At 46.1% G+C, this 27,593-nt stretch overlaps 1 protein-coding gene across 1 annotated transcript in view; it reads left to right on the forward strand.

The window, feature by feature from the left end:
• The window catches only part of LOC138498455 (uncharacterized), a 403,932-nt gene that overhangs the window by 262,565 nt on the left and 113,774 nt on the right, over window positions 1-27,593 (forward strand). The window contains exons 7-8 of the mRNA XM_069622206.1: window positions 13,282-13,290; window positions 14,578-14,741. Coding sequence (XP_069478307.1) covers window positions 13,282-13,290; window positions 14,578-14,741 — 173 coding nt within the window. The remainder of the gene's footprint in view (window positions 1-13,281; window positions 13,291-14,577; window positions 14,742-27,593) is intronic.

Consider the following 27,593-nt stretch of genomic DNA (forward strand, 5'->3'; position numbering starts at 1 on the left):
GGGCAATCCGCCAGCAGCCTCCTCTTATGTCACACCCACCTAGGACCTTTGCACAGCCCTGGCTGCACATCGCAAAAACCCAAGACATCCTTTCCTCTCTCTCTTCCACATCACCTCATTCACCAACACCTCTGGAGCCCCCTCTTTGCCCCTCCACCACTTCTCCTCTCTTCTATCACTCCCATCACACCTGATGAGGTCGCCAGACAAGTCCGGTCTATGAAGGCCTCATCCAAACAGGTGGACCCCTACTCCTCCAAAACCATTAAAGACACCATCGACTCTCTCACTCCAGACTTGGCTGATCTCTGCAATCTCTCTTATGCCACTGGAGTTTTCCCAACTCCTCTTAACCCAACTACTTGTGCACGCTCTACTTAAGTAACCCTCTGCCGACCCCTCCATTCCAGCATACTGTCCTATCTCTATCACCCCTTTGATGGGCAAGCTCCTGGCGAAGCTGGCTTTCCCTCAGCTCACCCTCCACACTGAAACTGCTGGTTGCTTCCCCCACCATCAGTCTGGCTTTAGAGCATCCGGAGGCACAGAAACTGCTCTTCTGAACACCCGTGAAGATTTGCTCTCAAATCCTGACACTAACACGCCCTCTGTCCTCATTGTCATTCTCCTCTCCTCTGCCTTTGACATGGTAAACCACAGCATCCTGATTGCATGTCTGCGTGACATGCTGGGAATCACAGGTCAGTCTCTGGCATGGTTAATCTCCTTCCTTTCCGAACGCCCATACCATGTGGAACTTGGGTCCTTTCTCTCTACTAGCACTCTTTCAACCTGTGGCTTTAGCCAGGGTTCTAACCTATCCCCCTGGTTCTTCAATGTCTACATGGCTGCCCTTGCACGTGTGATTGCCTCTTTCATCTCTAACTTCCAGTGTTATGCGGATGACATGCATCTCTCCTTCAGGCTACCCTCAGCCACCTCCTCTAGCTCGCTCATATCGGACTGTCTGTCTGCAAATCAGTCATGGTGTGCTGCAAACGACCTCTGCCTCAACGGCAGTAAGACTGAGATTGTTTGCATTGGGACTCCTGCTCCCGCTTTCCCACTCTCACTCTGGCCAGCCTCCCTTGGCCCTGCACCGGCACCCACCTGCGAGTTAAAAGAACCTTGGGGCCATCTTCGAGTCCCCTCTCTCCTTCTCCACTCACATTTTGGGCATCTCTAAAAAGTCCAACTACCAGCTACAGCTCCTCAGAGGTACTCTTCCTTTTCTCACCTTCCCCCAGTAGCTCACTATCTCCAGATCCCTGGTTCTCTCTAGGTTGGACTACTGCAACAGCCTCTTTCCCAACCTCACTTCCTCTGCGCCCTCTGCAACTCATCCAGAACAGAACCGCAAGAGTTATCCTTGGCCTCAAGCCCAGGGACCACATCTCTCCAGTGCTGAAATCCCTCCACTGGCTCCTCATGCTGCAAGGATCAAGTTCAAGACCTTCTGCATTGTCCACAGACATTCTAGGGCCTGGGTCCTACCCATCTGCAATGCTGCCTACCTAAATACTGTTCTTCACGACCCCTCTGCTCATCCACCTCCAACCTTTTGCAAGTGAGCCGGTTCTTCAAGCAGAGATTCGGAGGGAGATCTTTATCCTATGCAGGAGCCTCCCTCTGGAATAGCCTCCATGCTGCCCTCTGTCATGAGCCTGATCTCCTTAAGTTCTGGACACTCCTTGAGACATTCCTCTTCTCCTATTCCTTCTCTCTCCCTCTATCCTGCTAACCTTTCTCTCCGCTCAACCCCTCTCTCCCTCCTTTTCCATGCAGCCTGCTGACAGACCGCCTGGTGTACTTCAGAGTCTCAAAAGTCCCTGGCACCCTCTCCAGTCCTCTCGCACTGGCCACCAGGCCTTGCACTTGCCTCATCATTACTGCACTTGGTCAATGACCCATGAGAGTGGCATCTCTCAGCGCTTACCCCAGCTTCTGACTGACTGGATGCACTTGGTCCCTCCCCCTGCACTTGCCCCCTTCCCCTCTCCTGTACCTGTCTGCACACTTGCACCATTTGAATGCACCATGCCTTGAAGATCGTCTATCTGATTTTCCCTTGTCTCCCCTCCTTGCTTGGTGGCACCTCAATGCACTTGGAAAAACTGCAAAATCGTCGTCAGACCTATTTGCTGTTATCTACACCCTTAACTGTATTATATGCACTTGTTCCATGCACCCACTCTGCCCATGCATACTTGTAGCATTCAGAAATTCTAGGGCTCTGAATGACTGCTGGTTTTATCCCCCTTGTTCCCTCCCTCCTTGAGTGCTTTGAAACACTTGCTTTGTGTATAGGCATTTTACAAATAAACAATACCAAACCATACCAATACCTATTATCTCTCCCAGTTTTGTTTGGGCCATCAAAGGTGGATGTTCAGGATGGTTATCACACGCTTATGAAGAGTGGTAGAGTGGAGACACTGATGCCAAGCAGAAGGGTTGATGTCAGTGGAAGGCAAGAGGCATGTGTAAATGCTGGAATATGAGAGGCATGGACACTGTTCCCAAGAAATGTTGCTGCACCCCTTTTGGTTGACTTTCAACTAGGTCTCTGGTTTCCAGATAACCATGCCTCTTGTATCTTGAAGCATTCAAGATGTCTTGCTTCAACCCTGTAATTTCCTTTGGAGTGCAGACTACTGTGCACCTGCTGGATATAGATCATCTAGCTACATCTGAGTGATTGACAGGCAGTGCTTTCACAACGTCGCTGCCCGTCCACCTTTAGTTGTCCTATAATGAGATGAAGAGGACACTAGGCCTCATTATGAGTTTGGCCATGTGGGAAATTTTTAGCCGTAATTCCATAAATTACTGCTTTTTAGGAGGTAAAAGAACTACAACTGATTGTATGTTCTATGTGAAAAGAGATTTTTTTTAAAGGTCACAAAAGAAAAAGAGTGATTTACTTTGACCGACATTGTAAAGATCTTTTTCTCTTGGGACATTTAACATGCAGGACTAGATAAGCAGATTGGAATGGATCATGTTGGCAAATATGGGCAACTAGCCTGGTGGGAGAGTAACACTGACCGCCTGTCTAGGTCTGCATCTAACCACCCTATGGCCCACCACAATCCTAAAAGGGATCCTACAGAGCCTGATGTGTGTCCCCCCTCATTCAGAGGGGGGTGCTGTAGATATTTCCTGAAGGCAGAGTGCAACATCCTTACATCCATGAAAGCCAAGTCATCGACAGACTCTGCCAAGCAAGAGGTGCGCCGGCTCTTAAAACCACAGAGAGTGGGAGTGATTTCTTGGTTCTGGCCAGGAGGGCAGAGACAAAGCCAGCAAGGGAAAGACTGTGCAAGCCTAGTTTATGCTTTTGTTTGGAATTCTCATTTGCTGATCCCAGTCTAATCCCAATCCATTACTTTTCCTTGCTATTGGGTCATGTATTGATGCATCAACTGTGACAGGTAAGAGTGATGTACTTTATAATTAAGTGAACTGTGGTTTTACATGAGTGTACGCAGCTTCTTTCTATGTGCACAGCCTGTGTAGGCCTAGAGAGCCCTGGTTTTTAGCCAATCCAATAATCATCCATGTACCTTTGGTTCAGGCCACGGGCGGTTCATGCCAAGTGTCACAGCAAGGGATTGTTTCACAAATTGTTGGGTGGGGCATGTATGGCCATGCCCAGAAGGAAGTTTGACTTATTGTGTCCATTTCAGAAGCACTGTGTACACACCTAGCAGTGGTGCAGTACTGACACTCTTGTGTAGGGTGTTGTCTCCACCTCATGTCTGACATTTTATATATAGTTCTGGTAGCTTCATCACAAGGATTTTGTTCCATAAAGCCAGGAATTTAGTACACTCATAAATCACTCACTCAACAGTACATACATTCCCAAGCAGATTTCACTATCATAATATCCCTATTTCAAACCCCTAGGGACATCCCCAGCATGTCATAGTGTTACCCAATCTCAAAACTCTATGGAGACATGCCTGACAAATGATATCCCTGTCACGATTTGCTCCCTTCCCGCCCGTTCCCACCACTTGGGGGGCATAATTTGGGAATTACCCCGACTGGACTGTCCTTCCGAACCTTATGCTACAGTGCTGTGGTGAATTAGGAGCGCTAAATCCTTATTTTCCAAACTACTTCCCTTCCGGATCCATTCCATGTTTTTGCCAGCCAGCATGCTGTTTTAATCAGAAGACTATGCTTCCCAGAATGCCTGGCCCACTCCTTCATCTCCACCCTTGCAGGACAAGGTTGGGTGGAGGATAAGCAACACCTGTGCTGGCAGGTGCAGCAAGCAGCACACCTGAGGTGTGTGCTTGTTAAATAGCTTTAAAAGCCTCAGGTTGCTTGAGTCCAACGCTGGTCATTGATGCAGTGTTCCTGTTTGTGACTGGTCCCTTGTTCCTGGTTCTTAGCTTAGTGTCTAGTTCCAAGTTTCTATTTTCTTGTTCCTGAAGAGGGAAAATTTGGACGGTCCCTTCCCCCGGCCAATGTACAAACTATGGCCGATGACATCACGTCCCAAGTACACTTAGCGGGATGAGTTCGCACCTCTGTCCGCCGCCTCAGATGTCAATAACCACCGTGACCCCGCTCCACCTCCACAACCTGGCCGCATCCCTCACAGAGCACGAGGTGGGAACCAAGATGGAGCTGAGACCGACCACATGGACCAGCTCGACTGAACGTCAAAAACCTACGCTGCCATCGTTAGAGATGACATGACGGCATAGCCACAATGAACAGAAACACATGTGCTACCGTGCACCTGGATCAGACACACACCAACTCACACGAAGAACTCGCTCAGTGCTACGATTTAAAGGACCATGCACACTCACAACCATGCATCGTTATTATTTTTCACATAGGTCAGCAACTGCATCGCAGAAACGCAAGACACCAGAAGAGTATGTGTATATGCTTGCAGATGCTTCATGCTACTAAACCATGAAAATAAGACACTATAAATGGACCGATGTACAAAGAACCACACCGCACCCCCACACCCCTTGCCTTATGGACCTTATACCGCCACATATAACCAAGCCGAAGTAGGACCCAAACCAGAGTCCACAGACCCGGAGCAGTTCATACAGAGCTACAAGGTGCTGATCATGCAGCCCAGCTCTGACTAGATCCCCGCAGCCAAGGTCGCGACGTTGCAATCAACATTCCGCGCTCTCCAAGCCAAGGTTACACATGCCACTGCTACGACTCCCCGGAGCATACATACAAATCAAATCCCCTTAATTCTGCCTCAGCCACGGTCCCTCAACACGTGACCAGGCCGACCTGATATGATGCCAAGCTCCAAGGACTGAAGAAGCACTGGGGTCCAACGTCTGGGACCCAGCTTGCAACAAAGAAGTAACAAATTAGACACCGGCAGCGATGGGAAAGGAGCGCTTCAACGGCAAGTAACAGGACCTGTCCATTGTGTTACACTGACACATAGTCACACATTGTTGCCAACACCAGGTACATCGCGAGCTGCGAATGACGATGGTCCCAGGTTTGGGGGCTCACGGATGGACCAATCAGGGCACCCGGGGCTAACCACTGACGACATCACAACACAACCAATCACTAACTCTCTCCATGTAACGATTTAGAAGTAGAAAGTTTTAGGGACAACCCAAGCATACCACCTGACCTCTACTCTACCAATAAAACTTTTCACTATACAGTCCTATGCTGAACCTGCCACTCAGGGAACCAACCCGGAGTGGCGGTAGGTTTGGGGACTGTTAGGCAGAATTATATGCAGTACCCTTTGGGAACACCACACACAATTAGTACTACAAGTGACAGTACAAATTCACCTTTGGTACAAGCCTGTACTACACAGTAAAGTGGTAGCGATGGCTGAGCAGCCAGACTTATCTCACGAGTAAAGTGAGCAGTATCAATAGTTACACAAAGGACAGCAATTACTATGATTCAAACAAACAGTGACTCAAGGTTTCTGAGTAAAAGAATATACATTTATTTACACATTAGTTATTAAACATTTCACTATTATCAAGCAGTTGAAAAATCACGATTTTAATACACTACACCGCACCCAATAGATTCTGGACAAGTTAGGCTCAAAATGAAGTGTGAGCAAAATGGCACTCGAGTAATTCAAATGGGAGGGAAAGACAAAGTTAGACAGAAGTTTAGCAGCACCAACAAGTAAGTAAGCAGGGCAATCTAGAAAAAGGAACTACAGTGAGGAAATCAAATCAAGAGGTCAGGGCCAAAGTCAATGGACCAAAGTCTTTGCAGAGGATCACACAGTTCAGTATAGTTCGCGGTTAAGTCTTTGCCAAGAGTTCAGAACGAAGTTGGTCGGACGGAAAGTTACTTTAAAGAATAGAGAAGGACAAGCCCTCGGATTGGTGAAAGATTTCATACACTTTCACCATGGCTGGACGAAATGAACAACCGGGTTAGCACAGTACCTTTAGAGCAGAAGAATACTGTAGCTGAGGCAGAAGTTCCTGACAGGTCCTGCAGGCTCTGAGAAACACGCGATCAAACGCTGTATTTGTGCAAGAGGTACGAGACCGTCTGGCATTTCACAGCCCCATTTTCACTCTGAAATACATCTAAATCACTCACACAATATCGTACGCACATACTTACTTGATCGCTCAACTTTTTATACTGCACCAATGCGCTTTATTGTGCATTTGATTTCTTTTGTCAGACTACGAAGGATTAGTGACACGCAACTATACTTTTTAAAGGCTACGCAAGCAATACATTTAAAAGCAAACGTAAGCACGAACGCTTAATGGCAATTTAAAATGCTTTACACTGACAGGAATACTGGAATTCTATTGTGTTGCATTCAAATGATTCACAGAAACATGACAGATGTAACGGGTGATGTTGTCAATATTTCACACTTGCAGGGATCTAACCCGTTTATTGAGGAGGATTAATTCCAAATGTAAATAGGGGGATTAGAAGAATTCATTAATTAATGTTAATTAGATAACATTTACTATGAGATCTTCAATGAATGCATCTGTTGATTTATACTGACCATCTAATACATTACCTAATAAGTGTCTTGTATTTATCTCTCTCAAAAACACCCTTTCTGTTACCACCCCATTTCCCCATCCTTCTTATTGTCTGGCTTTTATTTTGACATTTATTTATTTTGACATATATTTTCACTTTATCTATTTTCTCGTTCATGTTTTTGAAATTCTGCTTTTGGATTTCATGTTTATTTATTGTTTAACATGAAAAAATGTTTTTTGTCATGGTTATATGGTGCTATAACTGACTAATAGCCCTGATTTGAAAAAGGTCTCAGGAAGACCGAAACACGTTTCATCACTTGAGGGCACTTTTGGAAAAAAAAAACATTCTCTTTGAACATTGGGGTGCAGTCTCCTTCCGGATTATTCATACTTTATACTCTGGCTTAGTGAAGATGTTATACATTACCGGTGAGACGCATGGACCTTGTGCAACACCAGAAGTGATTTGGATTGGGTCTGCTGAGGCTGAAGGGGAGAAGACTCTCATCGTACAGTTGGCTAGGAAGGATTGAACCCATGCTCTAGCATCACTCGAGAAGTGTGCAGCTGACGCTAGATGTTCGCATAACACTGCGTGATTCACCAGCTCAAAGGCAGCTGAAAGGTCGAGGAGGAGTAGCATGGCTGTTTTCCCATTGTCCTTCAACTCGTCGATTTGTGTCTTTAGGTCAATTAGTGCCGTTTCAGTCCCGTGTTGAGGTCTGAAGCCAGATTGGCGAGAGCCTAGGTGGTGGTTGGCTTCCAAATAAGTTTGTATTTGGAGGTAGGCTACTCTGTCAATGATTTTGAGGAGGAAGGGGACAGTGGTGATAGGTCTGTAGTTAGTAGGGATGGACGTGTCAAGTGTTTGTTTTTTGAGAAGTGATAACACCCAAGATTCTTTAAGGTTAGTAGAGACTGTGCTTGAATTAAAGGAGGCATTAATAAGCTTGGAGATGAAGGGTGCTAAGTCTCTAGCTGCATCCTTAATTATTTGAGCTGGGCAGCTGTCGCCTTGGCAGTTGGAAGGTTTCAAGGAAAGAATGACCTTTTCAGTTTCCAGGATAGAGATTTTGGTAAAACTGAAAGGTGTATTCTCGGGAGAGTTTAATGGAGGAGGGATGAGGGGCTTTTCAGTGGAGTGCAGGGACTTTTTTTTTACTAGCTATTTTAGTTTGCAGAGTTGCTATTTGTTGGAAAGAGCATTTTGGATGCTAGTGCACCATTGTTTGTCTTTAGGGCCGTTCTCTGTAAGAGGAGTAGGGTTTTCCATTTCTCAGAGGATTGTGAAGAGCTCCTTGGTGTTGGAGTTCGCATTGGCTATTCTCTCAGTAAACGTATTTCTTTTGGTGAGGATTATTTCCTTTTTGTATTTGTTGGCGAAGTTAGTTAGTGTAGGTTTGTTCTCAGCAGTAGGTGAGTTTCGCCAAGTAGCTTGGAGTTTCCTCTTGTGGAGTCACAGTTCTTTGAGCTGGGGCGTGACCCATGTATTGAGATGGGACTTTTGTTTGCTTTTACAGTGTTTGGTGGGTGCAATGATATCAAGAGCGTCCATCATGGACTCGTTGAAGGTGGCTACTAGGGAGTTGCTGTTGGAGTCGTTAGAGATGGACGAGAGAGTATGTAGGATGAGTGGGAGCAGTTTTTCTGCAGTAATATCTTTTTTACTCCTCGTGGGTAGTGGAGATGCCATTTCCATGGTTTTCAGCTTTTGAGGCTCTATAGCTGTCAAGAAATTGATTAGGAAGTGGTCGGTCCACAGTTGGGGGGTTATATCAGTGATGGTGGTACTGTTTAGGTTGGCAACCCAATCTAGGGTTCGTCCTTTTATGTGTTTAGGGGAAAGGACATTTTGGGTCCGGCTGTGTTCGGTCAAGATGTTCGTAATGGACTGGGCCTGTTTGTCTTTTGGATCGTTGAAACCCAGGTTAAAATCTCCTAGAAGTAGTAGCTGCAAAGTATCCTTGATGTTGTTGGTGAAGAAGCTTGAGAGGTCTTCTTCGAATGTGCCGATGCGACCAGGGGGTCTGTATACTAGACAAATAGATATGGTGCTGTTGTACCCTGTAGATAGGGTTACAATAAGATCTCTCCGTAATGCATTGGTTTCCTGTCTTGAAGCATGTACTTCAGCCCGTAATTCCCCTAGTACGAGGGCTAACTGATCTGTTTCTGAAGTTTTCATAATGCCCAGGCAGAGAGTTTTTGAGGCTTTGCGTTCTGTTACGCTCACCTGGTCTCTTCAGAGGTGTTGGGGCATGGTTGCAGCCCTCCCTGAAATTGAGTCACCCCCTTCAGGCCTCTCCCTCAGTAGAAAAGCTGTGAGCGGTGGTGCGTGGTGATACCCAAGGCCCCAAGGTGCATAAGGGCCAAGGACTTTTAAGGAGAATTCTCCAGAATGGCTAATTTCCCTTACCTACTGAGTCCCTCAACAGCTTTGTTGGATTTCTAGGATTTTCTTTTTTTCACCTGGTTAGAGTTTGAGCCTTTTTTCCCACTATTACATGTGTTTTTGGCTATGTGTTGTACATTTTTGTGTTCATAGGCTATGGAGCCTCACATACTCCATAGGCATCATCTTTTTTTTTTTAAACTTTATTTATTGATTGTGGTACACAACATTGCAACAACACGACATTCCATACATATATACAGCAGAGACGTTCAGTTCAAGTTCATAACATAATATATGGTATTACAGGTCTGACGTATTTCTGGGCCCTGTCGGGCTACCACTGGTAGAGTCCATTTCACATAGATACTCTCTGAACAGGGCCCAGATGTCCTTTGGTTTACTTGTGTTCGGGAGTGACATTATAAATTGTTCCTCGCACTCATTAACATACATTAGCTCTTTGAGGAAATGATTTACGTGTGGTGCCTGTGCACTCTTCCACTTTTGCAAAATGCACTTCTTGGCCACTGCGCACGTGATATTAAAGAGCCTTCTGGTTACCTCAGATCGCTTTCCTATATCCCCGAACAGGTATTTTTGTGGTGTGAGGTCTGCCGGGACCTGCGTGAACTCTTCCAGGATTTTTGCCACCTCCCCCCAGAATCCCCATATGTGTGGGCAGCTCCAGTACACGTGGAACGAGTCAGCCTGTTCAGCCCCGCACTTAAGGCATTTACCCGGGCAGTTTTGTGTGAATTTTTTGGGGGGTGTAATGTAACTTGTTCAACAACTTAAATTGGATCAACTGGAGGCCTGCGTTCATGGATACCCTCTTGGTAAGTTCACAGTATCTCGCCCAGGATCTGTCTGTTATGGTAGTACCCAGGTCTGTTTCCCAGGAGCCCTTTATCATGTTTACCGTCGGAGTGTTGGCCTGTACAGCCGTGTAAAGTCCTGAGACACTGGTTCCCGACCGGGTGGACAGAGCCACGAGGCATGGGTGTTGTGGGGGCTCATCTGGGAACAGTGGCCATCTAGCCTTAAAGGCCATTCTCATTCTGTAATACTGTAATATCTTCAACTGGTCTCTCCTCATCCCCGTTTTGAACTCTTCTAATTTTATAAATCTACCGTTGTCAGATGTGAGGCGAGGTGTCTTGTTCATCGTACCAGTGTCTGACAAACTGAGCCTGTGCCACCAGGTAATACAATTCAAAGTCCGGGGCTGCGATGCCACCTTTATTGTAGGGTTCCACCATTTTTACCCATTTCATTCTGGCCGCCCCCGTGCACCAAACAAACTCTATAGCGATGAATCTAAGAGTATCAAAGAAGTGTCTACCAGGCCATATCAGGATATTAGTAAATATATATAATAGTTTTGGTAAAACAACCATTTTCAGAACAGCGACCCGGCCGATAAGCGAAATGGGAAGCTTAGCCCATAAGCGGAGTTTAGTGGAAATCGTATTTAATAATGAGTCATGGTTGTTCGAGTATAGGGATGCTTTGTCCCCTGACACAATAATACCCAGGTATCTTATCTTAATAGGAGACCACTGTAGGCCGTGGGTGTTGTTCAGACATCTAGTGGCAGGGGTCAGGGGAAAGATTTCAGATTTGGAGCAGTTGGTTCTATAGCCTGAGTATTCTGCAAAATCATGTACGGTTTCCATTGCTGGTCCCAGGGGTACGTCCGGCTCTCAGATGTATAATAGAGTATCATATGTGTATAGTGATATTGACTGGGTTAGGCCAGCCATCTTTATACCCCTCTGTCCCTGATGCTCCCTAATTGCTGCTGCGACTGGTTCCATTGTAAGGGCGAACAGTATGGGGGAGAACGGGCAGCCCTGTCTCGTACCCCTTCCCAGCCCGAACCATTCAGACATGGTGCGATTAGTCAGTACCCTGGCTCCTGGGTTAGTGTATAATAGCCTTACGCATTTTAGAAAGTATGGGCCTAGTCCAAATTTCTCAAGTACAATAAACAGGTACATCCATGATACCGAATCGAACGCCTTTTCGGCATCCAGAGATACGCTACTGTGATGCTTTTCTGTATTATTTTCTGCCCAGGAGTCCTGGCAGTGCAGCTCTTCCTATTTTTGGTTTGGTGTACAGACCCATGGGATACCCTTATGGCACCCATGGGTGGGGGTGCAACCGTGTGCCCCTGGTATATGTTTTTGGGCACCTGTGGGTGGCCCACAGAGCAGTGTATAGGCTGGTGGCAGCTCCATGCTGAATTTGACAGGTACTCTGGGTGTCCTCCATTTTGGGATACCCAGGCCCTGCCTTTGGAATCAGTTGATTCCTGATAGGAAGCAAGATGGCCCCTGTGGCCTCTTGCTTTCTATTGCCTGTTACCTTGTTTTCCCAAAGTCCTGGGGAGCCCTGACTCTGTCCCTTCACCCTGACTTGGTGTTGGGAGGAAGTTCCATATATGGTGTTGTTGTGAAGGCCAGGCCAGACTAGCTGGAGCCTTACCAGTGACTGTATGTTGTGGGTACACCCTGTGGGTGGGACCTGGGTGAATGGAGTGTGTGACCAATATGCACTTCTTGTTGTGGTTGTCAGGTTTCTGGCATGAGAGACAAAGACTGAGACAGACCTGCCCGAAACTGGCCTGAATGCAGTGTGTAGTGTTGTATGGCTGGGTACTTGTCCCAATCCACATTCCTTGTTGTGAGTGTCTGAGAGGGAGGAGGATGGCCTGAATGCACTGTGTGCCTGATTGGCTAACTGACTGCATGAATGCCCTTCTGTATGATTGGCTGCTGAGTGTGACCCAGCAGTGTGGATGAGAGGCAGAATAGTATATCTGGGGACCTCTCACCACTGTTAATTGTTCAGAAGCTGTGTCTACACTTGAAGAGTAACTGGAACTGCTGATCCTCGACGCCCATCTGGAAGAAGAAGACTTGCTGGTGCATTTGCTTCGACCTGATCTGAAAGCTGCCGAATTCGTCAAAGACTGATCTGAGAGAGGACCTGGGAAGGTGCCCTCTTCCTGTGCTCCGAGGGACCATCGAGCACTGCTGACCTTCGCCGGAGCTCCCTGGAAGCCAGACCCTCGAAGGGCTCCCGACCGGAGACGGGACCGCTGAGGAGATCGGAGTGAAGCACCCGGATTTCGCCGCCGTCGAAGTCCATTGCCGTCGACCAGGGTTCGGAGTACCGCCGTAACCACTGGAGGCCCGTCGAAGTCGTGTAGCCCCAGAAGAGGGGACCGCTTGACGCTGTGACGCCGATGACCAGAGCCGCCCGCTCCTTTGCCTAAGAACATTCGAAGCAAAGGACTCCCTTGTCTGCACCGTCGACCACTGTATCCCACCAGAGAAAGTCGAGGACGACCAATGTGCCGAGGAGAATCCGCCGGTGGGTTTCCCGCCACCTCACGACCACAAAGACTCGAACGACTCGACGCCCTTGCTGGGCCCCAGTTCTTCACACTCTTTGCGGTCCAGAACTAGTGTCACCGAGGTGCCCCGCACGCCTCTTCCTTGCAGGACGCCAATGCTCCGTCGTCGACGAGCACCGCTCCAATCGAAGCTGCCGCCTCATCGACGCCGTTCTACCCTGTTCACTGTCAGACGTTCGACGACCCGTGACTCCTGCTTTAAAGGGAGAGCACTCAAGAACGGTCGCTGATTCCCAGACGCCAAACGCTGAGTTCACCTTCCTCGACGCCTCTCGACGATCCGTGACTCCTGCTTTAAAGGGGGTCACTCAAGAAGGATCTGTCGACGCCTCATCGACGAACTCGACTCCACCAGGTACATTGGGGGCATAAAAACATTATAGGAGGGAATAAGACTATTGATCAATATATGGACTGTGCTTGTGCTATATCTCTTTATCTTACAGGTTGCCCAGGTAGGTGGATCTCCACACAGAACTGTGGTTAGGTAGCTGACTCAGGATTCTGCCTATTGTTTCAACTATCTTGCTTTCCTTCCTCTCTATTGCTGGTTTCCTCTTTATTGATCTGTGTGACATTTTTACATTACTGTTGATGCACTTTAATGAGCTCTAATAATATTGGTGGTAGCACTTTAGAATTGTAGATATTTACCATTGTTGATTTTCCTGAGCACAAAGTGAGTTATTGTGATAAGTGTACATAACCTTTGAATATTAATGATATAAAGACTGTGTTTTTAGTAATACAGTGTGTGGACATTCCTTTGTGTGGGCTTGGGGACTACACTGTACTTAAGAACCAGCCTGCATCACCTCTTGAGAAGCTAGGCCTTGATTGCTCGTCCATTGCTACCGTAATAGAGAATCTTGGCTGGGGTCCTCTGTGCCTCTCCTCTGCCATACAGAGAGCAGAAGTACAGACAACTCCTACCAGTCTTTACAGCTACTGCCTGGGCTTCGGGTTTAATCTGGGCCATGACAACGAACAGCCTTCAGAGATTTAGTGCCGTTGACCTGGTGGGAATAAATCCGCATTGGTCTTGCTGCCCTATTCTAGATAAGTTGAAGGGGTCAAAGAGTGGTAGAAGGCAATTTCAGGAGGAGGCTGTTAGAGTAGTCAAGTCCTGAACCAGGGCTTGGGTCACATTGAGCCTCTGAAGGATAGTGCAAAAAGTAGAATTCCTTTGAGAAGGAAGAGCTGATATTTGGACTTCTTGGCAATGTCCAGAGTGTGAGGGCGGAAGGAGAGAGGAGTCAAAGTTGACTGAAAGGTTTCTGGCTTCAGTTGAAGGTCTAGGGGGAGCCCAAGGAGGAGGGCCAGAGAGAGGGGAAGAAGAAGGGAACAGGGGTCCCAATGGGAAGGATCTCACTTTTACAGGTGTTGAGGCTGAGATCATTGAGGTGCACCAGTCCTTGATGGCAGATAGGCAGTCATAGATGATGGAGGGTGAATGAGGGTCAGCAGGGAGTCTGAAGAAGAGCTGTATTTCATCTGCATAACACTGGAAGTTGGAGGTAAGGTGGAAATGAGGGCTTCAATGAGAGCAAGGTAGATGTTAAAGAGCAAGCAGGGACACATAGAGCCATGGGGGACAGTAGGAGAGGAGAAGGGGTCAAGGATGAGTTTGGAAGAACAGTTAGTGAGAATAGAGGACAGCCAATCCAGTGCCCGTTCCAAGATACCAAGTGTATCGTAGAGCCTTTGTATGAAGATGGAATGGTTAACTGTGTCAAATGCAGAGGAGAGATCGAGAAGGATAAGGACAGCTGGGGATCTGAAGTCCAGAGACGCAAGCGGTTGTTTACAGGTTTTCAGAAGAGCAGTTTCCGTGCCTCTGGATGCTCAGAATCTAGATTGATAGTCATGGAGGACACCAACAAGTTCAGTGTGAGAGTTGAGTTGGGTAAAGGCCAGCTTATCAAGTACTTGCCCCAGGAAGGGGGTGATGGCAATAGGGCGATAGCTGGCAAAGCTGGTAGGGTCAGAGGAAGGTTTTTTCAGGAGGGGGCACACAAGGGAGTGCTTGATGGGGAAGGGAAGATCCAGTGGTAAAAGAGTGATTGCAGAAATCAGCGAGGGCAGGAGCAAGAGAGCCAATGTTATCCTTGATGGTCCTGGCTGAGCAAGGGGAGACCTGTTTAGAAGAGACATTCATGAGCGGACATCTCTGGTAACTTCCTCAGGTGGAACAGGAATGAAGGAGGAAAAGGAGGATGGAGAGGGGAGGGGGTGTTTGGAGGAGGGTGTGAGGGAGAGTAGAGAGGGTGGACAGAATGTCTGGAGTTTTGGTGGTAAAGTGTGAGGCCAGTGCATTGCAGGGGGCCTGGGACAGAGAAATGGGGGAGGGGACCGCTAGGGGTTGGCTAGTTCCCTGCAGATTTTGAAAGGTTCAGCAGAGTTATTGGAGGCGCCTGCGACCCGTGCCTGAATGTCAGTTCTTTTCTTTGCATGGATGGTGAGTCTGTATTGCCATTGGATCAGGCTGCACAGTTATTCCTGACTATAATAACAATCTAGCTGACATACATTCCCACACACTTAAAACGGTGGCCAGTCTTTGTCCTTCTTTTAGGATTATTTAGTCTATCACTCCTGGCCAAATGTTTATTCTCCTGTATGCAAAAGAATATGTCTACATTGGGGACACAGTAGTAAATGTAAAACACATAGATTTGAGATACCTGGATAAAGTGAAAAACACCTAAATTGAGGACACAACAGTAGATGCAAAACACCTATATTTGAGATACCTGGATAGAGGGAAAATGCCAACATTGGGGAAAAAGCAGTAAATGCAAAACACCTAGATTTGAGGTACCTGGAGGAGGGAAAGTGCCTAAATTGGATATACCACAGTAAAACAAAAACACCAAAAGGTTGATACACAGAAGTGATAGGAAACCTATGTACTAGCTGGCTAAACTTGGGTGCTATGTTATGTAGGTACGAAGAGTGGTAGGGCTTTTTGGTAAACATGGGTAGAAACTGTCATGAGCAGTTTCTTCAGGAGCTGCTCTTTGCCTTGGGGCCCTTAGCCAATGGGGCTGCACTGGCCTAGGCTGCACAGAGTGTATACCCTGTAAGGGTCTGCTGGCCAATGGGACTATGATCGGCAGGGAAGGAGGAGGGGAATGGAGGGAGCAGGAATCAGGGAAATGGGACGCTGGATTTAGGTGCGCTAGTGCGCACAAATGTGCTATACTAATTTTTGTTAAAGATGTGTGATTAAGGCCATGAGGGACACACTTACCCCAAGCATCTGTAGCAATGAAAATGCTGGAGGGGCTACATAGAGGATCCTACACCCTTGCTCAAACAAACACTCAGCCTGCTGACCAATGGCACTACAGTGGGCAGGGAAGGGGGGAGGAGGAGAATGGTGGGAGCAGATAGCAGGGTAACAGGATTGTTACAGTAAGATTGGTTTGGAGTATGGAGACTTCACTGAATCGCTTTTGTCAAGTATTTCCTGGTTATAAGGTAAATATTTCAAAGTACCATTGAGAATGGCTGCAGGAAACGAAGGGTAAAATGCTAAATTCCTGGCCTTATCAGGGTCCTATGATAAGGGAACATTGGAGAACTTGTATTCTTTCTTAGTCACCAGGCACAAGGGTTCGAAGTTAGAGAATCAATTAAACATCTTAGAGATATGGAGGATGTATGAGAAGGGCAAAGGGGAGACTGTGCCTTCTACGGGTAGGATAGAGGATAGGCTGCGAATGGCAGTGGCGATGGAGGATCAAAAAAATTGGAAGACGCATTGAGGCTAGTGGAGGAAGAGGTAGTGCTGCTACAACAGCAGAGAAGTGAAGAACAAGAAGAAGTGAATAGACAGGTAAAGGATGTGGAAGAAGGAAGGTGGACTCATGGATAAATTGATGTTAGATTGGATAGGTCAGTTATCAGAGAGGTCAATATGGACCTTGAGGATGGAAGTGTTGCAATTTGTACAGGATTGTAAAAGTTTCAGAGGAGCGGCTGAAAAACGAGGGTGCAGGGATTTCTTCCACAATGCCCCAATATGGGTGCTATTCTTTATCGCTAGCAGAAGGGTTTACCAACTCTGAATTTGAACCTCCATTTTCTCCAGCATCCACTCCAGTGGTTGTGAGACAGACACAGGTAATGGTTACCTCAGTTACTATTCAATATGGAGGAAAGTGGAAAGGTAACTCCTTCAATGGTTAGGGCTACATAAAGGTTTTGAATGGAGGGCAGAAATGGAGTCACTCCCCTGAATACTAGGTTAGCAGAGAGATTAAGGGTGGAGGAGTGAAAGAGAATTTGACTGGTAACTGGTAGACGAAATGGAGTTCTGGGAATGAGAGGGAAAGGGGAGACTATGCCTTCACCTGCTAGGATAGACAATAGACTGCGAATGGCAGTGCAGATGGAGGATTGAAGAAATTGGAAGAAGCATTGAGGCTAGCGGAGGAAGAGGTAGTGCTGTTATGACAGCATAGAAGTGAAGAGCAAGCAGAAGTGAATAGACAGGTAAAGGATGTGGGAGAAGGAAGGTGGAGTCATGGATAAGTTGATGTTAGATTGGATAGGTCAGTTATCAGAGAGGTCAATGTGGAGCTTGAGGATGGAAGTGTTGCTATGGGTACAGGATTTGAGCAAGGAGAACGGGAACCGGCACCCTATGGTAGTACTGAGAATGCATCCATGCCCATAGAAACACTAGGGTATGTGATAACAGAAGAACGAGATGCGGATGACTGGGAATTGAATTTCGAGCAGGGAGAGCAGGGTGTAACAGCCCCACCTCCTGCTCCAGTAGCAGCAACAGAGAGTACAGCATAGGTTCTTGGGACACACTATGGTAGTTATATGGCGTTAGTGAGCAGCAGTTGAAAGGTGATGAGAGCCCAGGAAAGGCAGTGTGAATCAATTTCCGTTGCTCCAAAAGGGTCAGGGAAGAGTGTATTATGTCTCGTGGTCACACATGGAGCTGAATAATTTGAAGACACTCCCTTCTCTCACTGCAGAGGTGAGGAAGTGGATTTATGCATTAGAGAAAAACACCGCAAGTGTCATCTTGGCCATAGGGGATATGAAAAGCATATTCATGGCTCTAGTGGGGGAATGATCAGATGAGCTTTGGAGTAGAGTAGGGTATCCTACCTGTCCGACAAACTAACACCTAATTTCTATCACTCCTTTCCTAGGCAAACTCCTGGAAAAGCTGGCCATCTCCCAGCATATTCTCACACTGAATCTGTTGGTTTTCTCCATGATCATCAGTCTCACTTCATAGCATCCAGTGGCATGGAAACTGATCTTCTGAACACCTGTGAAGATCTTCTCTCTAATCTTGACTCCAGGTCTCTCTCTGTCCTCATCCTACTTGACACTCCCTCTGCGCTCGACATGGTCAATCATACCACCCTGATCCCCTGGCCCTGTGTGTACCTGGGCATCATGGATCAGACCCTGGTGGGGCTGACCTCCTTCCTCCTGCACCGACCCTCCCAGGTCCAACTTGGATCCTGACTCTCTACCACCTCTCTCTCCACATGTGGTGTACCTCAGGGCTCTATACTCTCACCCGGCTCTTCAATGTCTATCGTGTCCCTTTGGCCCACTTGATCTCCACCTTCTCTTCTAACTTTCAGTGTTATGTGGATGACACTCAGCTCTCCTTCAGGCTTCCCTCAGCTTTCTTGCCTCCCTCGCTCATTCCTGACTGTCTATCCACGATTCAGAATTGGTGCACCTCCAACAATCTTTGCCTTAATGCCAGTAAGACGGAGATCCTTCTCATTGGGACCCCTGCTCCCGTTTTCCCTCAGGAACTCTGGCTGCCCTCCTTGGGCCCTCTACGCTTGCCTTCCTGTGAGTCAAAAAACCTTTGACTCCACTCTCTCCTTCTCTCCTCACATCATGAACCTTACCAAAAAGGCCCACTACAAGCTGCATCTCCTCTGAGATATTAAACCTTTTCTCACTTACTCCCAGAATCTCACTGTCTCCAGAGCCCTGGTTCTCTCCAGGCTGCACTACGTCAACAACCTATTTCTCAGTCTGCCTGCCTCTTCTCTTTGCCCCCTGCAACTAGTCCAGAACAGCACTGCAAAACTTATCCTTGCCCTGATGCCCAGTTTTAGGGGGAATTCTCCAGAATGTCTAATTCCCCTTACCGTTTGAGTCCCTCAGCATCTTTGCTGGATTTCTAGGGTTTAATGTGTTTACCTGGTAAGAGTGTAAGCCTTTTTTCCCACTCTTACATGTGTTTTTGCTGTGTGTTGTACAATTTTATGCTCATGAACTATGGAGTCTCACCCACTCAATAGGCATCATCTTTTTTACTGTGTGTCACACAGCACCTTTAGTGCAGTGACACAGGGTTGTCTTTTTAGACTTCCCACTTAAACTCCATTTTCTGGGACTGACTACTATCTCCCAGAACATGTAAAGCTGCCATTGACTTTATTAGTCTTTTTAAATCTACAGGCACAGTATACCCTATCTTCCAATAGAGTACTGGAAGGGTTAATAGTTATCCCTTTTCGTCTGATTCTCATGAACATTATTTCGTTCCCCTTTCTCTAAGATTTGGCTGGTGGCAGTGGTATCTACCATTTTTATTCTACCGCGGACTATGAAAACAGCCTTGGTACTGTTAGAGGCTATTGTGGTAGCCTTAAACTCTAACCCGCTGGATCCCTTTTATTTTTATTTGGTTCCAGTAGAGTTTATTCACCATTTCTTAATGTAAAGGTATTTCTCGTGTTTTACTCTGTGTGCCAAATCAGATTTGGTTCCTTTGTTTGCTGTTTTTTGGCAGGCTTCTGCACAGAAGCCCTCCTTTAGGGGCCTGAATGTCTGGGTGGACAGGATGTCAGGGAGGGGTTTGAGGCCCCCTGCACAGGGTCTCCTTGGAGACAGCCACCCTGCTGTGTGATTGACAGCCAGGCTGTGTGAATGGGAGAAAACTGCTTAAAAGCAGGTCTCTGGGACTTGGAAGGCAGAGTCGCCACTGGAACGAGAGAACCAAAGAGGAGCTGAAGTAAGAGGACTGCTGCAACTAATAGACATCCCATTGAATCCCGGCTGCAGGTCTGAATCACCCGAAACTCACAGAGAAGATCTGCAAGGAATCTTCTTCCCTTGAGCTGGTGGGACCAACCAGCTCACCAAACACCAAATGCCGGCCTCCCTCTCCTGGTCGAATTTGCTGTCCATTGCTGCAGTGAACCGGCAAGCCAGGAGCGCACCTTTAATTCGATGTTTTGCTCCACTGCTGGCTTCTTCCCTGGGCAGTGCAGGACCCTCCAGATGTCTTCCTTCTCATCACCATGACTGAAGCTTCAGAAACTACGAGCCTGCAGGAACTGCCAGGAATAACTGCCTCAGCTACAGCATTCTTCTCCATTTAAGGTACTGTGCAAATTTGGTCGTTCTTTCCGTCCGACCACTATGAAAGTGCTTGAAATCTTTCGCCTCTCTGAAGGCTTTTCCTTCTCTTCTCCTTTGAATAACTTTTCTTCCGACCAACATTGTTTTGAACTCTTGGCAAAGACTTAACCGCAAACTACTCTGAACTGTGTGATCCTCTGCAAAGACTCTGAACCATCAACATTGGCCCGGGCCTATTGACTTGAATCCTAGTTGTAGTAGCCTTTTCTAGATTGCCCTGCCTATAACTTGTTGGTGATGTTTGATTTTTGATAACCTTGTCTTTTCTCCTTTTTAAATTGCTGGAGTGCCATTTTGCTCACACTTCATTTTGAGCTTAACTTGTCCAGAATTGATTGGGGTTATTGTAGTATATTAAGATTGTGATTTTCTGCTGCTTTATATTAGGGAACTGTTATATAACTGATGGTGTAAATAAATGTATATTCTTTTACTCAGAAACCTTGAATCAGTGTTCATTTGAACCATAGCAATTGCTTCCTTTGTGTAACTTCTGATACTGCTCACTTTACTCTTGAGATAAGTCTGGCTGCTCAGCTATTGCTACCACTTTATTGTGTAGTACAGCCTTGTACCAAAGATGAAATTGTACTTGCACTTGTAGTCTTGATTGTATGTGGAGTTCCCAAAGGGTACTGCATATGATTCTGCCTAACACTGGTGTACAGCGGTGAGGATAAAGTATAGTAATTACACTTAGAGTGCTGCTATTACCTTGCATCAACTAACCACAAGGCTAAACATCACTAAAAGCAATGTTAATCATGTCTGACATGGAAAGCTACAGTCAGGAGACCCTCCTTACTTACACTGTTGATCATTTGAAAAATCTGTGTAGAGAAAGGAATCTCTCTGTTAAAGGTAAAAAGTCAGAATTAATTGTTGGAGAAACAAAGTCTGGAGAGTGGGTCTGAAATGCCTAACCCTCCAGCAAATGTGGAATGTGATGAGGATGATAATGTGTATGTTATTGACGAGTCAGATGAGGCAGATGTGTCCCACAATGTAGGCCTTACTGGTCCTCTACCTGCTCAGCAACCTCAACCTTTGTCCACTGGGACCCCATCAGGTCCTACACTCAGTCCTGAATTCATTGCTCTAGAAAAGATGAGGCTTGAATTGGAATTTAAACGTATTAATGCTCAAACTGAACAAAAGCATCAAGAACTTAAGCTCAGAGAAATGGAGTTGAATCATACACTAGAAATGAAGAATTTGTCCATTGAGCATGCTTCTCTCCCAGAGTCTTGTAGGTCTTCCAGTCCTAAGAGAACCCGTATGCCTAAAGAAATTGTTGGTATGTATGAGGCTAAGCTTCATATTTTGGATTGGTTGGCAATATTTGAATATAACCATGGGATTCAAGACATTACAGGGAATCAGTTGCTTCCTTGGCTCTTCTCTAGGCTACCCACTGTTGCATCTGATGTTGTAATGGAGTTGGGGGAGGTAGATAGGATGGATTATGAGTGTGTGAAGCTAGCTTTAATTGCTAGATTTGGGAAGACCCCTTTCCAGTACCTTAAGAGGTTTAGGACCCTCAAAAAGCATGATGGTACCCCTTGGGCTACCTGGGTGTGTGAATGTTTGAAGAATTGAGAGGGTTAAATTAAGGGTTACAGGGTTAACACTCATGAAGGAATGAGAAATCTTGTTATGTTGGAGTCAATTTATGATGTCTCTTATCCTGAGCTCAGACAGCACTTGGCTGATTCTAAGGAGATAGATCCAAAGAAGTTAACTAAGGCTGCTGACTTGTGGGTTGCCAACACAGCTACTCACAAGGATTCTGGGGCAACTCAGAAGAAGGGTGAGGGAAAGCAGCCAAAGAAAGATAACAAGCAGAATTCTAATAATTCCAATCCAGAAGAGGCCCCCAAACATAACCAGGGTAAGCCACATGGGAAACCAAACAGGGCTAGTGAATCCTCTGGTGCCCAACCAGAGGGAGGTCAGCAGAAGCCCCCCTTCCAGAGAGCATTTGGTAAATGCTATGTTTGTGGGTCAACTGACCATGTGAAAGGAGATCCCAGGTGCAAGGGTAAACCTTCAGGGATCCACACTGTCTCCTTAGCCTTCTCCCCCGAGGAGTCAGTGTTTGTTTGAACCATAGTAATTGTTGTGCTTTGTGTAACCTCTTGCACTGCTCACTTTACTCTTGAGATAAGCCTGGCTGCTCAACCATCGCTATCACTTTACTGTGTAGTACAGGCTTGTACCAAAGGTGAAATTGTACACCTTTGTAGTCTTAATTGTGTGTGGTGTTCCCAAAGGGTACTGCATATGATTCTGCCTCACACCCCCACATCATGAGGTGAGGCTTTCCCAATCTTGCATACTTTCTGGGACATAATGGGCTTTGACTTTTGACTATGTCAGACAACGGGGAGACTAACCAATAATATCTGTTATAGTGGCATGGTAGATATCTGGGTTTTCGTTTCTATGGCTCTGCATTGGTGTTAGTTTCAGAACTCTCCTGATTTAAACACATGATGCATTTTGTAATGCATGACCAGACTGTTCTGTATTTTTTCTTTTTTTCCTTTTCTTTCCTTCTTCCTTGTTTGCATACTTGATGAGAATACATTGAATTAGTTTAGGCTGATAATCATTTATTTCAACAAAATCCCTTTCTAATTATATGTGTTTGTGTTTTTTCTCCATACCTCTTCCCTTCACTTTTACACTTTTTTTTACGTTTCATTTATCAGTATATGGTTGGTTTATGTTTATAGATTGCATGTGATGGACAATTATTGTTTGCCTTTAATGCATCATGTTACCCTTGTATTTTAATTGGTTGGACCGATTTGTGTCCCTGAATCTTTCATTATTTGGTATGTCACAATGACATGAATTGGTTAAAATGTTATTTTAGGCCCCGCCTTGAGAAGGACTGCAGACGCTTGAAACACGTGTTGGCAAATATTGGGCCTGTTTGTGAATAAATGGATAGTCCATGCCTTAGGACTCTCAATCACATGGGATTTGATTTTCAGAGCATGTCTATTTGAAACAAATAGTTGGACAGCGCATATCCAGAGATTCAAATGTTGTTTGTTTGTTCATAAATAGGTCTGGGGAGACCTATTATGTCATAGGATTGCAGCAGTCCTCAAGTTTAATTCATCTTTGGTGTGTGTTTTTGGGAAGATTATTCTGAGCGCTCTATCTCCTTGTTACCCATCGTTGTATGTTCTGTAGAAATATAAGAGGAAATGGAAATAAAAGAGAATACAAGTAGGAGTCTTGCGTAGTAAGGAGACTCAGGATACATTAGCCAAATCTTTTTCCAGTGCAAATACATTCTTTTAGAGGTCGGCCCAAAAGGGGCCCAGAGAAAAGTGGGTGTGGCGAATGAATGAGGGGGTAAAAGGAATAGTAAAAGGGAACGCATGAAGAAACTTGTGAAAGGCAGGATCTCTGTTATTTTTTCAGTGTTTCAGTGTACCATGTGTCAGAACGTCTTGGTTCGTCGACTGTCAGATTTTGTGTTCAATATTGTCAGTATAAATTGTCAATTATGCAAAATGTTTGATTAATAGAATTTCAAAGTGACTGATCTACAAAGTGAATATGCAAATGTTTGGTTAATGAAAAGAGGTATCAGAGTAACAGAGTTTGAATTTTCAAGCTGGTGATGCTGAAAAGGTTAAGGTAAATTGAAGTAATTGTGGTGATACTGTTTTAAAGGTCCACAGAAGGGGGAAAAGTAAGTTGACATGATGGGTGGAACTACCCCATTGGAACATATCTGTCAACACTTGCCACTATATAGTGAAAAAAATAAAAAAAATACCCCGATCAGTGGATTACCGAAATTAAAAGGGAAAAGTCCACCCTGATCGGGCCGGACGGCGGATCATTTGATATAAGGGTACTGGAGCTGGTGACAATACATTTTCTGGCCAAGTATAGAGGAAAGCTATTACAAAACAGACGCAAAGTATTGGATTAGTGGAGGATGTTTGAAGAAACGCCTCCGGTAGGGAACACGGAAAAGGGAGCGCAACCCGAAATACCCCCCACCTCCATAGAAGAGAGGGGAGAAAAAGAGGAAGGGGAACCGAAAAAGATATATCCCTTATTAACAAGACCCGCTGCAGGGTACAGTGACCCATTTTATGTGCCACAACCAAGTGCAACTGCGACACCCGCCGCAGCACCCACGCTCCCCTATGACCCAAGAGGGTTGTATGGGCCAACCTCTGCACCACCAGTAAACATTGCCTGGTTGACTAGAGAGTTTGAAACACAATTAACAACTACCGGAAATGGAGTTAAGGAGATTAAGAACACTATGCCCTCATTACGAGCATTGCGGTCTGGTAAGTACAGTACCGGTAAGCATGCTGGTATCGTACTTCCCGGACCGCCATACTACGGGCTCTGCTCGTGGGCACCATTTCACTCGCCAGGTTTTTCGTGGCGGGTGTAACAGCATCCGCAAGCAGAGCACATCAGATGCCCCGGCACATGCATTGTTGTGGTGGTGCATCTGACGTCCCCATCCCATTCAGCCCTATGGGGCAGAATGGGAATGAGGAGGCCCTTGATTCTGGCACCCAAAAATGGGCAATTACCGGGTCCGCCTAACCCAGCATGACCTGGTTCTTGCCCATTCACGGGTGCCGGTAAAAATGCAACTCCTGCTGCAGCCGTGCCGCTTTTAACACCATGGCTACCGGCAGAGTTGTAATGAGGGCCTATGTGATAAAGGACAAATGTTACCGGGTGGTGGAGAGAGTGCTCCGCAGTCAGTGGGAGCGGAGGATCAAGGGTCCCAAGGAGGAGTACTCACATCGTCAACAGGCCCTACTAGGAGCCCCACAAATGTAATGGAAGATGCATGTAAGTCGGGAGAATGTTTCCATGCCGGGTTGTCAAGATGGGGAAGAAGGGGTTCTAGGAGAGCAGATGGATACCCAGTACAGCATGCCCAGTTACTGAATGACCTAATACAAGCATTGGCAGAACTGTCAGTAGTTGCTTTAGTAAAATGCCAGGCACACACTAATAACTATGACATCATCTCATTAGGAAACGCGGCCGCAGACGGCATGGCCAAAGAGGCAGCACATTTCACCAAACAACCAACAGCAGAATATATTCTAATAACTAAAATACACAAAAGGAAATATGAAGGGTATAGCCCAACCCCCAATAAACAAATAATTGAACTGCAGAAGGAGGCCCCCGCAGAGGAACAGGAAGTGTGAGCAAAAAGAGGGTGCACACAATTCCCCACAGACCTCTAATGGAGACAGGAATTGACAGGGAAGGTGGTGATGCCAATAGAGTTATTGCAAATAGCATTCCAACAACTGCACTTCCCGGCACACACATCAAAGCAACACATAGCCACAGACATCCAAGAAGATTGGTTTGTACCGAACCTTTAAGAACACTTAACAAAAATGATTATAGGGTGTGTCACTTGCCAGACATACAATTGTGGAATGACACTGAGAACACTAAGGGTCACCCTCCCACGCCCAGTGGGACCATTTCGGGAGCTACACATTGACTACGAGGACATGAAAGAAAGGTGTAATGGAGCAAGATACCTCATTGTGGTGGTGTGCCCATTTTCCCGCTGGGTGGAGGCAGGCCCTTGCACCCACCCAGATGCAAAGTGTGCTGCGAAGTTCCTAGTGAGGGAAGTTTTTACCAGGTGGGGCATCTGTGATGTCATCAGATCCAATAATGGGACCCATTTTGTAAACGACCTGTTCAAAGAAGTGACCTCTCTGCTAGGGGTAACCCACAAACTATGTTCGATTTACCACCCCAACCAAACGGAATTGGTCAAGAAGATCAACGGCCTCCTTAAGAGTAGATTGTCCAAACTGTGCCACACCCTGAAGAAACACTGGGTGTATTGCTTGCTGTTGGCGCTCTTCCAGTTGAGGACACAGCCAAGCAAAGACCACCACCTGTCCCCGCACGAGATCGTGACTGGGAGAGAAATTCAAACCCCATTGTCCCCAGTAAGGAGAGCATGAGATGCACACAGGACTGCCACATTGCTGGGGGATGAGTTCAAAGAACACCTGACACAATTGACACAGGCAGTAAGAAGTATTGCAAAACAGATAACTCCTCCTTTTACAAGAGAAGGGGAGACAGATACTAACACCCCAGCAGTGGACAGCCCAAGTGTCCAGCCCATGCCAGGTGAATATGGCTACGTGCGCAGTTTTGTGCACAGGTGGAACGCCCCAAGATTACAAGGCCCTTACAAGGTAGTGTACTGCACCCCTTCTGCCATTAAAGTGAAAGACCTGAAGTACTGGATACATCTCACAGATGCCAGAAAAGCGCACACCAGTATGGTGTCAAATGCTTGAACAAGATGCTGCGGTACCATAATAAATAGTAAAATTGATGGGCGAAAAGAAAAATGTCAGTTATGTATATATGGTGTCAGAGACCAATGCTCATTGAGTATAAATACAATAAGAATGTCAAAGCAATGAAAAAATTCTCTCTCTCTCTCTCTCTCTCTCTCTCTCTATCTCTCTCTCTCTCTCTCTCTCTCTCTCTCTCTCTCTCTCTCTCTCTCTCTCTCTCTCTCTTTTTCTCTCTCCCTCTCCTTTTCTCTCTCTATCTCCCTCTCACTCTCATGGTCCCTGTGTGCTCACCATCATATCCCATTTCTCCTGTCGTTTCACAAATAAGTAAAATGATAATGTTGTTATAAAGTAATGTGTAGGAGTGTATACTTAACCAGTTTTTATCACCATCTCTAGATACAGACATGTCAGAAAGGAGGGGCCTGCACGACGATGTCGCAAATGTAGATAGCAATAGGGGTAGTGTTAGTGCTACTAGAGCATACGCTTACAAATGCAGCCTTTACTTTGCAGCCATCACCTTTTCTATGATATTATTTTGTCTTGTTATGTATTGGTCCCTGAATTTTATTTTAGGAGAAATAAAAGGGGGGGATGGAGTAAAACTTGTGAAACAAGGCCTCATTTGGGATGGCTTTAAGCTAATATGGAACAATAATGCCTCCCTTGATTGCAAGCTGACCACTCTCCACAAAAAACGCACTGTTAAAGGCCCATCCTTTACATATGCCACAATGCATTTTAGTGATGGTCCCTTAGGAAATGATAATGTTTTAAATGAATTTGATAACAACGAATCAATTTAAAATGTGTCAGTAACCCCCGACCTGGATATAAGTAATGAAAATGACTTAGTGTATGGTATATCGATTCTGTTGCCTGCGCGCACACTGACAACCATGAATAATACCTCAAGCAGCGAGCACATGCACTTTATACCTCAAATGCCAACCCTGCAAGAGAGTATACCT

Source organism: Ambystoma mexicanum, chromosome 5q (assembly GCF_040938575.1).
Source record: "Ambystoma mexicanum isolate Mex_15411 chromosome 5q, UKY_AmexF1_1, whole genome shotgun sequence".
Taxonomy (NCBI): domain Eukaryota; kingdom Metazoa; phylum Chordata; class Amphibia; order Caudata; family Ambystomatidae; genus Ambystoma; species Ambystoma mexicanum.